The sequence below is a fragment of the Sardina pilchardus genome, chromosome 2 (genome assembly GCF_963854185.1).
Source record: "Sardina pilchardus chromosome 2, fSarPil1.1, whole genome shotgun sequence".
Lineage (NCBI taxonomy): Eukaryota > Metazoa > Chordata > Actinopteri > Clupeiformes > Clupeidae > Sardina > Sardina pilchardus.
In genome coordinates, this window is record NC_084995.1 from 38,552,085 (window position 1) to 38,564,919 (window position 12,835).

Genomic DNA, 12,835 nt, shown 5'->3' on the forward strand with positions numbered 1-12,835 from the left:
ACATTTGATCATTACAACAAGCCAGAGACGATTTCCTTTCCAAGTCCTTGTCCACAGGAGGTTAAGATATGCATGTGTAGCAGAATCTCACCCATCTAATTATATCTTCTGAGCCAACATCAGAGTTTGGGGTCCATATTTATCCTACTGATCAGCACCCCGTTTGCCTTTAAAGATTATTCATATTTGCCTATCAATATGAATTTCAGAGGGCAGAACTTAATTTGGGCACCGTTTTAAAATAAAGCAATGTTGGAATACAGAATGTTTAAGTTGTAATCGTTTTAACCTTTCCATTCACCGAATAAGCAGATGGATGAGATGATAATCAAAATGCAAAAACAGATACAGTATGCCTGAGAACCATATGTCATGTTTGCGAGTGATCTACTGTACCTGCAGTAAGTTCATCACATGTTCAGTGATTGTACAGTAAGCTTGATATGTCATGCATGCAGTGTAACAAAGACACCAGCAGAGGGCTTTGGAAAGAGCAAAAATATTCTGATTATGATGTAACTCTCAAACAGCATGGAGAGCCACACCTAGTTAATCATCAACCCCTCAGTGCTGAAAACAAAATGAGCCACAGCCTGCTGTTCTGACACACACACACACACACACACACACACACACACACACACACATAAGAAGAAACATTTATTTAACAAACAGATATGTATAAAATTGAGAACTTAACAGCAAACTGCATAACATATTTACCCATTCATGACACCAAACCAAAGGTAAACTCCTTCTGACTCCTGCTATGAAACGGTGTTATATTGAACGCATGTAACACATTGTAAACTCTCTCAAAAGGAGAATTCCAAATGAAATGGGCCATTAAGAAATTTGTGTATACAGCATTGTGTCACGATAGCCCCAGTGCAAATATAAGTGCAAACAATTTTGACGAAAAAAACAAAACATTATAGAAAGTATTACTTTCCATCATGTAAGAATTATCACTTCCATCAGAGGTCCACGACAACAGCACATAAACAACACAAACACATACTGTACAGTAAACTTAGCCAATACTTGTCTGCAATGATGTCTCTCCATCCAGAATGAACACCTCATTCTCGAGTGCTTATAATCCATAATACAGCTGCACTGAGACGTGGAGTCAACACTGAATTTACAAAGTAAAAATCCCTCCATTTCTTCTGCCTGTGCACGTACTGTAATGCACGTAATTAGCTGCACTATCTGGCTTAAGAGATGTGCTAATTTTGATCGTCTGATTACTAAGTCTTTGGAGCAAATATTTGGCAGGATTTTTACTTTCTGAACCCGGGATGCCCACAGCTGGCTGCATGAGAGTAGAATCTATACAACTGATTCACCAGATGCCATTCCCATATCATTTTTGGATTTCAATACAGACATGAGTTGAATTTATGATATAAATATAAGTTGAGATGATAATCCTCTCATCTTTCTACACCCTTACAGCTATGACCTATGAGATCGTTGAGTTCAGGAGCAGTTGAGGCTCGAGGTGTAAATAACTTTAACAGCATTGGTGTCAATTTCTTATGTAACTTTTTGAAAATTACCAAAATAAAAACAAAACATTTGAATAGTAAAAAAAACTAAAACACTCCCATCATGTTTCGTCCACTGTCATCATTTTTTGTTGCAAGCCTCTGCCAGTGTTCTGAACTTTGGACCGAGGGTGTTGAGGAAGTCCATGTTGTCATTAGGGTTCTGGTCGCTGCAGCAACCCACTGAGCCAGCCACAGAGCCCTCCCCCTCAAAGCCATACGAGTGAAGGATGTCATCTGCGTATCTACCGTCCTCACCTGAGCGCAGGTAATCCAGCTTCTGTAAATGCACAGCAGGACAGGAGTTAGCACTGAAAGCCCAGTGGATGCAACCACAATGAAACAATATGTCAACTCAAGAGCATGACGAGAAATGATTTAGACAACTAGGAAAACATGTTTATGCTCATGTTTAGGAGACATACGTATGTGTTCTGTATTGTCAGAATGTGCTTATAATTCTCTCACAGGAACGAACAGGTCATTATTATAACTGAAGGGTTGACTGAAGGGTTAACTGAAGTGACAATATGTGCTCACCATGTCTAAATAGACGCCGTTAGTTCTCCATGTTTGAAGAGTAGCTTCATCCCTCTGGTTTAGAAGGAAGGCACTGTTCTGGTTTAGGAGGAAGGCACTGTTCTCTGCCCTGAGGTCATACTGGCTGTTCCTGTCTAGCATGTCTGAGGATGGATGCAGGAAGACCTGCTGGGAGACCTGCTGGGAGTCCTGCCAGGCTCCTGCCATGGAGGTGGCGTCCGCGACTCCCATGGTGTTCATGGATTCAAACTGTCCACAGTCCACTACGGCACCTTTCACCAATGACTGATCTATCCCCGTTGAGGGCACAATAACAATGTTGGAAACCTGAAGCGTGCGAAACAAAAAAACAAACATGTTAATGGAGGCCGTTGGACTTTCCTGAGACAAATTTGACTTACTGAAATAAAATGTCATTTCCAATGCAATGGAGGTCAGAAATATAATCTGGCATTATTTTTAAGTATGTTGTTTTCACATTCATATTAATTGTTACCGGTACCTATGTAAGTCAGCATGGGTTATTTTCAGGCCAAAGCATAAATGTATGAACATAATTATACTGTAAGGCTTACCTCCTCACCCGGCCCTTCAGTGTTAGATTTCAGCAGCATTCCGCCACTCCCATGTGTATCCTCAAGCACCAACTTGTCCTCCCCCCTCACACAAACAAAAGCCGCCAGGACGCCTATAGAGAATGAAAAAACAAAACCAGAGTCACATATAATGCCAACATATGACTTGCGCAATAGCGAGTGATTTCAACATGTACCACTCTGTGTAGTCTGACGTACACACACTTTCGATTTCTGCCCGTAAGTAAGAGTGTGCGTGCTAGTGGGTGTGTGTGTGTTCGCTTGGGTACACCTGCTTGTCACGGCGGGTTGTACTTACAGAGCAGCAGGAGCAGGGCCAGGCCCAGCAGCATGGCCAGTATGCCTCCGGCCCCCAGCACAGTGGACCTCTGGCTGGCTACACACTGATTGAGCCGGCAACGGCAGATCCTCACTGTGACCGTCTGTGTGTCTCCCATCCCCTGTAGGTCTTTGACCAGCACAGGGATTGTGTACGTCCCCGTGGGAAGCTCGCCAGCCTGCTGCAAAGTGGCTGCCGTGCCTAAGAAAAACACAGATCAGTTGTATGATACTTGACATACCGTCCGTTTGGGAACTGAAGTAATATAAAACCACTGAAATCAGAAGAAAAAGTGAAGATGTTGGAACGCTAACAACACCGCTGTTCACACTGTTCATTTTCACTTTCATCACGATCACAATAACCTAATTCCCTGTGCAGTTAGAAATCCTGATTCTTGCCATTATAGGCTGATCTTACTGGGAATGATGGTTGTGATCATTATCAAAGTAACACAATGGCTCTCGTTAGGATGGTAGTAAGCCTTACCATTGAGTTTACTCAGTGTCCATTTGCCTTCATAAGGCTCTCCCAGTTTAAACAGGAAGGGGGCGGAATATGGCGTCTTGTCCTTGTCCTCTGCCGCCACCACCACAGAACCCAGCTGCCCATCCTTCTCACACACAATCAGGTCGTGAGTCGGGAGAAGTGGAATGTTGTCGTTCTCATCGTCAATAGTGATGAAGACGGTTCCTGTTCCTGTCTTAGCACCTGACAGAACAAAGCAATGCATATTTCACTGGGGCCGAATAGGATTTACAAACTACTAGTAGATGATGCAATGAGGTGTATGAGTTGTAGTACACCTGTGAATAAGATAACTCATCATTTAGCAGAAACTGAGAGGTGTGTTTTCTGGCACCTAACCATCAATATTAATCCAGCTGGCTCTGTGTAACTGTCACCTGGTTTTGTATGTGTCACTTGGTGGGGCAGGATTATTCATTATGCCAGACGGATTTTGATCCACCACGGTACATGTGAAAGTGAGGTCAACAAACACCCAGATATGACTGACAAGTGGTGACCACACCCAGGCTTCAGGCGGCCTTTCACAATTGTTTTATGAACGGGCTAAGAGCTGTCACTGTCGAGTCATTATAAAGTTGCTATCAGGCCGGTTCAGACTATGACTAATGTGCTGTCTGTGTTGCTGATGTAAGCAAGATAATCCTCATGGTTTACTCACTGGGATCAACTGCTTTCACGGTGATGTTGTACATGTCGTTCTTGACAAAGTCAGACTCTCGGTCCACAGTGTTGGCGATCTTCAATTCGCCAGTGGTCTCAACCACCTCAATCCAGGAAGCTGGGTCTGAGGCCGCATAATACCTGCAAGACAGCCATACAATAGAAGCAGTTCACTAATAATGTTTGATGAATATCTTCCTGGTATTACAGAGAGCTTTGTAAACATTTCAGATTCAAATTTGAGTAAATGTATAGCCACTGTAACTGCTTAAGATGAAAGTCCTAGTAAGGGCTGGGTAAGCTATATCAACAGATAGTGTTCTCACAGACGCGATAATCTCACACAAGTTCACATGCTGTTGCTACAATGAGTCATTTACACACAAGACAAAGGTAACTGCTGCAGGTGTGCCTCTGCTGTTGAGTCTGTTACCATAGCAACAGTTATATTATGCTATGCAAGAAGGGGTATATGTAAGTTAAAGGTATAGCCTACTACGCTGGTTTAGGTATTTCTGGCGACTGTAGAACTCCCTTTAGAGTCCCAATGTAGTATGTTACTCTGCTACTGTAAAACAGCAAATGTCACGCTACTTATCCCCTCTGTACACAATGGAGGTGGAGGATTGACAAAGATCTCCAAAGAGCTATAGCCTACTGTATATACCGACAAGGTAATGTTTCATGTTTTTGATTTTGTGGGGCACCATCAAATTGGCTTTGTAAAGGTGAAAATCTTGCATAGTGTGGCTTTAATTTTTATCACAAGCATAACGGGCTTACCTGATCCCTGTGCTACTACTGGTCTCTGGGTCTTTTGCAGTGTATGTGCCAATGACTGTGCCATTGGGTAGGCCCTCTTTGATTCTCAGTTTCAAGTTTGCGGGCATGAACACTGGTCCCTCGTTCTCATTCTCCACATTCACATTTATGGGGATGGAGGCCCAGCTGGCCTGGGTGCCACTCAACTCTGCCTCGTTCCGAGCCTGAACCTCAAGCTTCAAAGCTTTGTTCTTTTCATAGTCCAAGGGCTGGAATACAGAATGATGAGGATGGTGAGTATTCAGTATAGCTGAATCTAGGGGAAACACTTTACTCAGATAGTCCTCTCAGAGAGACTTCTTGACATTTAGTCAGTTCAGTGAAGTTCAGTCTTTCAAACATTCTGTTGAAGAACTACTGAAAATCACCTTAACCAATCTAAACCCATGACCCCAACCTTACATTGTTGTTAACAGTGTCAACAGACATAATAGACCATCCAGGCAAAAAGCCAGTAAATTCAGCCTAACTGGACGAACCACACATACTGCTTTCCTATAGCGCTAAGTTAAGAACATCTTGTTGTTATCAGCTAGAATTAGACCTGTAACAACACACAATTAATTCCTTGCATTCCATGTCTACATGGGAGCATGCTAGATTTGCAGGATTGCACAATGGACTTTACTTGTGTTTACTCCATTACAGTTGTACACTGTGTGTTTCTGTAACTGGATGTCCAAAGTTCTCCAAACACCAGTGAAAAATGTATAAAGCATTTCTTTTCTTGTGAAGCTTCGTAAAAAAAGAAATCCTCAGTCAAGGTCTAACATTTAAGAATTCCTGTCAGCATTTTATGAATCAGGTACATCAGGAAAATCACCTTCGTCAGGTACAAAAGTCCCTCATTTGTTTCAGGGTCGGTCTCAATCCTGAAAAGGCCGGTCTCATTGCCCTTGGTAATGGCAAACAAAGACTTCCAGTTGGGTGTTTTTGTCAGGTCTTTATCTTCCACTGGAATTCTGAGCAGAAGAGTTTCTCCCTCCACATTTTCTTTAACGTTTACACTGTGCTGTAAGGGAAACAGACTGCTTGAGAACAATGCAAATCTACAGTAGCTGCATTATAAAGATAGGCACTAATTCCTATGCAGGAAGAAGAGAACTACTGAAAACTGAAGAGAGGAGAAACAGACCATTTTAAGGCACATATTGAAAAATTAAGCAACACACAGCATGTCTATAATTTATATGGTTTACATTTCTATTTTATTTTTATTTTTTTAATATTTTTTTCATATTTTAGCTAGTGATTTCTACTGATGATATAAAGCACATTGAACTGCCTTGGTATGAAATGTGCTATGTAACTAAAATTGTCTTGCTTATCATAAAAACACCAGAATCTGCCTTTGGACCCTCTACATGAAATAAACAAGTATCATCTTCAGTACCACTTATCATATTTAATCAAGTGAAAAGTAATCACTTAGTATTTAACTATATATCAACTTATTAACTCATTAGACCAGTTTACCTTTAACTTATTAGACCAGAGTCTCCCTTTGACTAAAAGACAATCATATTTTGAACCATAGCATTAATCATGTTGTTTTCTTGCCTATACTGTATATAAGTGGGGATACTTACAGAGGTCTTTGAGAAAACTGGTGGGTTGTCATTGATGTCTTCCAAAAGAATCGTGGCTGTGGCTGTGTTAAACAAACCATTTGATGCTCCATTCATGTCTCTTATCTCCACTGTGATGAAATGCTTATCTTTCACCTGCACAAAGGAGATAGTGAAAGGGCTTCTAAGAAAAGTGTTTTCACACATACATTCGCAGAGTTGCAAAAATATAATTAGTAAATATTTAGATGTTTCATTTCCTGAGATAAAAAGTTGCTTTAAATGATGGAGTGTTAGGTTACCTCTCGATCAAGTGTGGCAGTTTTCGTCTTAATGACACCAGTTTGAGAGTCAATAGAAAACAGGTTGTTGCCATCCAAAAGAGTGTACTTAATCTTGGTGTGGTCTGTGCCAGCTTCATCACGGTCTGTTGTATTAACCTGTCCAACTACAGCACCTGAACAAGGGATCAATAAAGAATATTTGAGTCATCAAATTGTTATAAAATAGAATGATTGACTTTTGAGGTTGCTTTATAACCTATACATATTTGTATTATATTTGTAGGTACAGTATATTTGAAGGTTCTTCTAAACACCCTTTGAAAATAAATGAAATTGGGAGGTGGGCGGTGAACGATCAGACGATAAGTAAACATAATTCTGAACATGTCATAGCTCAAACGGAAATTCCATCTTCTAAAATGATTTATTAGGTCTTACCTGCACTCTGTTCCAAAACAGAGAATTTTAGTGACCCAGTGAATGTTGGGGCGTTATCGTTCACGTCCATCACTTGGACTTTAAGAGGCAGGGGTTCGTCAGTCTGCTTATTAGTTAACTTATCAAAGACCCGGACAGTAATCTTGAGTGAAAAACGACAGAAAAGGATGTTTTGTTTCCAACAGCAACTACAACAATGAAAATATCTGACAATTCCATAATTATGCTAATTTACGATGATATACACTACTCACAAAAAGTAAGGGATATCTTTCGGGTAATATTGAATGTTTCGGTACAGAAAGTACTGAAACATTGAACTGTTGGACATGCACATTCAAAAGTTTAGAGAACGTCACATTTAGTTCACCTGTAAAAGTTATACAGGATTTAAGGTTCATCCTGAAATTTCACCCTAAAGGCCACATATCCCTGACTTTTTGTGAGTAACGCAATTGTGTAACGTCTTTTTTTGTTCCATGTCACACTTACTGGCTTGAGTCTTTGAATAATACAATAGCAACAACACACGCCTTTATTTTTCTCTTACTTGAAATTGAGGCCATTCCTCACGGTCGACGGGTCTGTGGACCCTCAGCATCCCAGAGTTCCTGTCCACAGTAAATACCCCCACTGGATCCCTGTCCACTCCAGGACCAGAAATCTCATAGTACACAGAGTAGGCGAGAGATGAATCGGATCCAACCTGCACAAAAAAAAAAAAAAGTTGATATATCTCATATTGTCAGTGACAAGCATATGTCTAAATAAGCAGCACTAAAACATGATTGTATGCGCACTCAGTCTTTCTCAGTCACTATATTTTTCAGTGGATTTTTCAAATCATCATTAACAATTACACAACCGTAACTGCTTTTCTCAAAATATTTTGTGAAAACAGCATCACATAGTGGATTACCTGCAAAAGCATGTAAATTGTTCAAAATGCTTACTTCATGTCTCAAAAGCAAATATCTATGTCAATCAACATAGCAGTCAAAGGAAAAAATATCCGCACACTGTCTTACAGTACAACGTTTCGAATACTCAGGTCTTTGTCAGGTATTCCCGGCAAAGACCTGAGAGGTCGACATGTTGTACTTGCCATTAAACCAGGAGCATGTAAGACAGTGAGCGGATAGTTTTCCTTTGACTACGTTTGTGCCCATATCCAGCACCTGTCGGAATTATATACTGTAGATGTGCGTACATTCCTATACTTCAATCAACACAGCAGTGCCATCATAATGACACGTTCCTCTGTCACTGTTATGAACAAGTGAACCCAGTGGACCTTCTTACACACAAGGCTGCTTTTTCCTGTTTGACATTATCAATTTCAAATTACAAATAGCACAATACAAAGTAGGAGATTGTAGGAAAGAATCAAGCATGATTCACATTTACCATATACTGTTTGCACTGCAGTTTTGGTAGACCAATGTAATTCATTGTCATACAACAAAAAACTTTATGCAGTTGTGTAATAGAAATAGGAAATGGTCCTTGCTAGATTACATATGACAACAGGTTCAACACTTTTGCTTATAATGACCTGGCCTGACTGAATTGAACTAATAGATGTTGTTGGAGTAAGTTCTACATTCCACACAGAGCCTGTATCATACATTTGTACGGACTTGACGTTTGTAATTGACAATGTGAAGAACAGCAGATAATTGTACACAAGCAATTGCATTGATGAGCCAAAGCAGGTGATCTTTCATCAAAGTTATGACACCTTAGTGCACAAGTGACTGAGGAAGATTTGAGAATTTCAATTTTGAGCTGAGAAACGCACCAAGGCAACTGAGACCAATTGTAAGACATTGGTCTCATTTCCAGAAATGCTCATCACTCCATAAACATAAAACATTACAAACTATCTTACCAGCTCGACATCCTTGGGAAGCCCTGCCATGTCATTTTCAACAATACTGAGGGGAGGAGGGCTCCATCTTCTTTTGAAACGTCTTAGAATTCCAGACTTTGGCGGCTACAATGCAGGACACACACTCATGAGACACTACATATGAATTTGACAAACATCAAATGTCCTTTGGTCCAGAGCCACCAGACCAGTCAACACTACTGACATTTAGTTGAGTTGTAGATCTACCTGAGTTGACTTCTGGGAGATGTAGACCTCCATTTTACTTTGCCCCCCATCAGTGTCCTGGGCCCACACTGAGAAGGACCTCCCAGTGGAGGGCACCTCGGTGCTGTGAAGAGCAACAATGGTGCCATCTAGGTGCATGGCAAAGTCAGGGTCACTTGTCTCAACACGTTTCAGTTGGGAAGCACAGCCAGCTACGTGCACTGAGAAGGGTAGGAAAATCAGATGTTAACATGGTGGAGAAACTGTTTGCTTGTAGCTATTATATGGATCATCAGGGAAAAAAAAGAGACAGGGAGAGGAGAGAGGTAGATGGATAAATAGATAAATACAGTAGATAGATAGATAGATAGATAGATAGATAGAAAGAAAGAGAGAAAGAGAGAGAGAGAGAGGTTAAAGATGTACATACATTAAAGACGTAATACTCTTAAAGTATCTTATTCTTACCTTTTGACAGAACATAACCCACATCTATTTCTTGGGGAGCCGCAGTATAAATGGATGGAGTAAAACAAGACTCGCCATATGCACCCAAAATAATCTGAAAAGCAACAATATGCCACTGTACTAACACTGATGACTTTGCCAACATTAACAGACAACAATGTAGACTTCAGTGCATTTTATGGAATTATCTTTCTTACAGTTATGTAATTCATCAAAGATTAACATCAAACATTAGCTTTCATCTCTTAAAAAGGTATTTCTCATTCACTAAAATATGTAATTAGTTGTTACTTACCTCTACACAGACGCAAATCCACACTACCATGTGATGAGACATGCTACCAATCTCTTGACTCTTCATGGTCAGAACAACAATGATTCACTGAAAAAGTAAAAACAGAGATATACTGTGAGGCTATACGGGTGATCTGGGGTGGGTATGGGCGTGGATGGGTGGAGTGCATCATGTTCTGATTCTACCTCCTTCTGGTTGAGTAGCAACACGCTACACACACCTGTTTTGAACACCCTGAACTTAAGCATAGCTTCTATTTGCTCAGTGACGTGTGCCAGTTTCATCCGACTCCACCCTTCTAGAGTCTGGGAGAGTGAAAGAACTTCCGGCACAGCGGGCGTCAACATGTTGCGGTAACACTGGTGTGACGTGTAGCCTTGGGCTAGGGAGACAATTCTGCAATTGTGCAATTTCTTCAAAGTGAGCACTGGTTGTCACAGAGATGAGTGAAAGGTAGAGATATAAATTCCTGGAACGTATCTGATCTCTGACCACACACACCCTGGAGCAGTATGAAATATGAAATAGACACACAATATTCGTGTTCCAGTTTCTCAGAGTATTTACAGTATTCTCAGAGTCAGACTGTGGTCGCTAGGCAACCACAAGAGCCTGGTTTGCCATCTGCCCTGTATTTTTACTCTGTGGTGCTCCTGCTCCAATGTGGCCATGTGACCTCTCGTCTATGTGCTGTGGAATGTGACTGGGAGAGGAGTTCAAGTGGGAGAGGCTTGAGTCAGGCAGATGAACTCGCTGCGGCACCCTGAGAGAGCTGATAAGAGAGCCACATTTGGAGACTGCAGCCAAAGCCTTTGGGGTTGGCTGAGTAGGCTGCTCAAACCGGAGAAGCTGCCTTTGAGGGAAAATTATAGGCTATCAAAGAAACAGCATGATTTATCTCTGTTTAAGCTTGTCTTAAAGCTGATTTATTACTATAGAGTTGGTACAGTTTCAAGAAATTTGAATATTGTCTACCTGTTGCTTCTGAAACATTTTCCATAAGAACTTCATGGAGTTCATATTTTTTTTCTTAGCTGTAGACGGATAGTACAGAGTTCACTGAAGCAACTTGCATGGACACTTACAGTTTAACTTTTCCTAGTGACTTGTCCACGGCCTGATAAAATCATTAATGTATATACAGTATCAGTATGTCTGGGTGTGTCTCAGCTGTTTGTGTGTGTGTGTGTGTGTATGTAGGTGTGGGTGTGGGTGTGTGTGTGTGTGTGTGTGTGTGTGTGTGTGTGTGTGAGTGTGAGAGAGAGAGAGAGAGAGAGAGAGAGAGAGAGAGAGAGAGAGAGAGAGAGAGGTGTGGCTTAAGTAAACAGACAATAAATTCTGCCTTCAGCACAGCATGATATTCTCTCACAGAGTTGCACCCATCTGGTGGTAAACAACGGGATGACATATGAGGGATACAACGGGCCCAGAGATCCTGGTACAACTTACAACAGCTAGTAGTGTGTAGATTCTGAGAATCATGATTGAAAAGATCAAAAGGTCATGGGATTTGGGATTGACAAATCCTTGTCTGTATAGGCCTACGGATTCACTCTGTATGCAGCTAGCATACTGCATTATGGGCACCCCCAAAATGTTTGACAGCACCTTCTCTTTCAGTGTAAAGGAAGGGGGTGTCTAATACTGTACATTTGACTCCAATCAGGCATAACAATCTGACAAAGTACTGTGTTACTGAAAACCTGGCATTGTTTCATGCAGTACATTCACCCGAGCTGTTTGGATTTGATATTATTGTTCAAAAACAAAATACATTTTTGTAAATTTTCTTAATGTTCTGCCTTGTGGTATTATGCCAGAATGGCAGAAAAGTTTATTTCCTATAACTTTCAACTGAAAAAGCAGGCCTTGCACAACTCTTAATATGGTGCTTGTCCACATACTTCTCATTGTTTGAGTCGTTATGGCAGTGTTATCTTCTTTTTTCATCTCATTATCTGTCTAGGAGTGGCTGGAGATTTGTTCTTTCTTTTCTCTGCATCTTTGTACTCATGTCTCACTTTTGTCTCACTCATTTTCTTGTTGATTTAAACATGAGAACAAATATGCACCTTCAGTTGCTTACAGTAATACCAATATTCTCTATGTTATTTGTTTGTTTGCCCGTGTGTGTGTGTGTGTGTGTGTGTCTGTGTCTGTGTCTGTGTGTGTGTGTGTGTGTGTGTGTGTGTGTGTGTGTGTGTGTGTGTGTGTGTACAGAATCCGATAACAGATTCCAGTGTGTGAGAATTTAACCTCTGCCTTTCACCCATAGCCCCATCCAAACAGATTAGTCTGTCACAATCCTTAATTAATAAGAAATACACACCCCACACACCCAGTACTCATTTGATATTCTGATTTCAGTCACGGTTCCCATGAAGTCTTACACCTTCGGCGCAAATATAGCCAAAGGCTCCACTGCCACACCAGTGTCAAAGCAACATACAGTATTGTCACCTGATTTGTCTGTCCTTATGTTGACACTAGTGGGAGGAGTCAGCTCTGTAACTATGGGGCTCACTACAGCTTGTTGCCTAGGCTGTAAGTTAATGATTTTTTTTTTTCAGATATGAAACCAAATGAAGTCACGGTTGCTTTTTCGTGACAGGCAAACTTGCTAATTCTAATATCTAAGTCATTCTCATAAATGTACTGATTGA

At 40.9% G+C, this 12,835-nt stretch overlaps 1 protein-coding gene across 1 annotated transcript; it reads right to left on the bottom strand.

The window, feature by feature from the left end:
* Positions 1-647: 647 nt before the first annotated feature.
* On the bottom strand, positions 648-10,310 carry LOC134073317 (desmocollin 2-like protein). The gene is made up of 16 exons (XM_062530317.1): positions 10,173-10,310; positions 9,878-9,971; positions 9,431-9,630; positions 9,203-9,307; positions 7,862-8,017; positions 7,312-7,453; positions 6,892-7,046; positions 6,611-6,745; positions 5,845-6,033; positions 4,983-5,230; positions 4,198-4,340; positions 3,498-3,719; positions 2,988-3,209; positions 2,669-2,781; positions 2,094-2,420; positions 648-1,833 (listed from the first exon to the last, which is right to left on the bottom strand). Exons 1-16 carry the CDS (start codon positions 10,236-10,238, stop codon positions 1,636-1,638), a joined length of 2,715 nt encoding a protein of 904 aa, XP_062386301.1. The 5' UTR covers positions 10,239-10,310; the 3' UTR covers positions 648-1,635.
* Between the last annotated feature and the right edge of the window lie 2,525 nt (positions 10,311-12,835).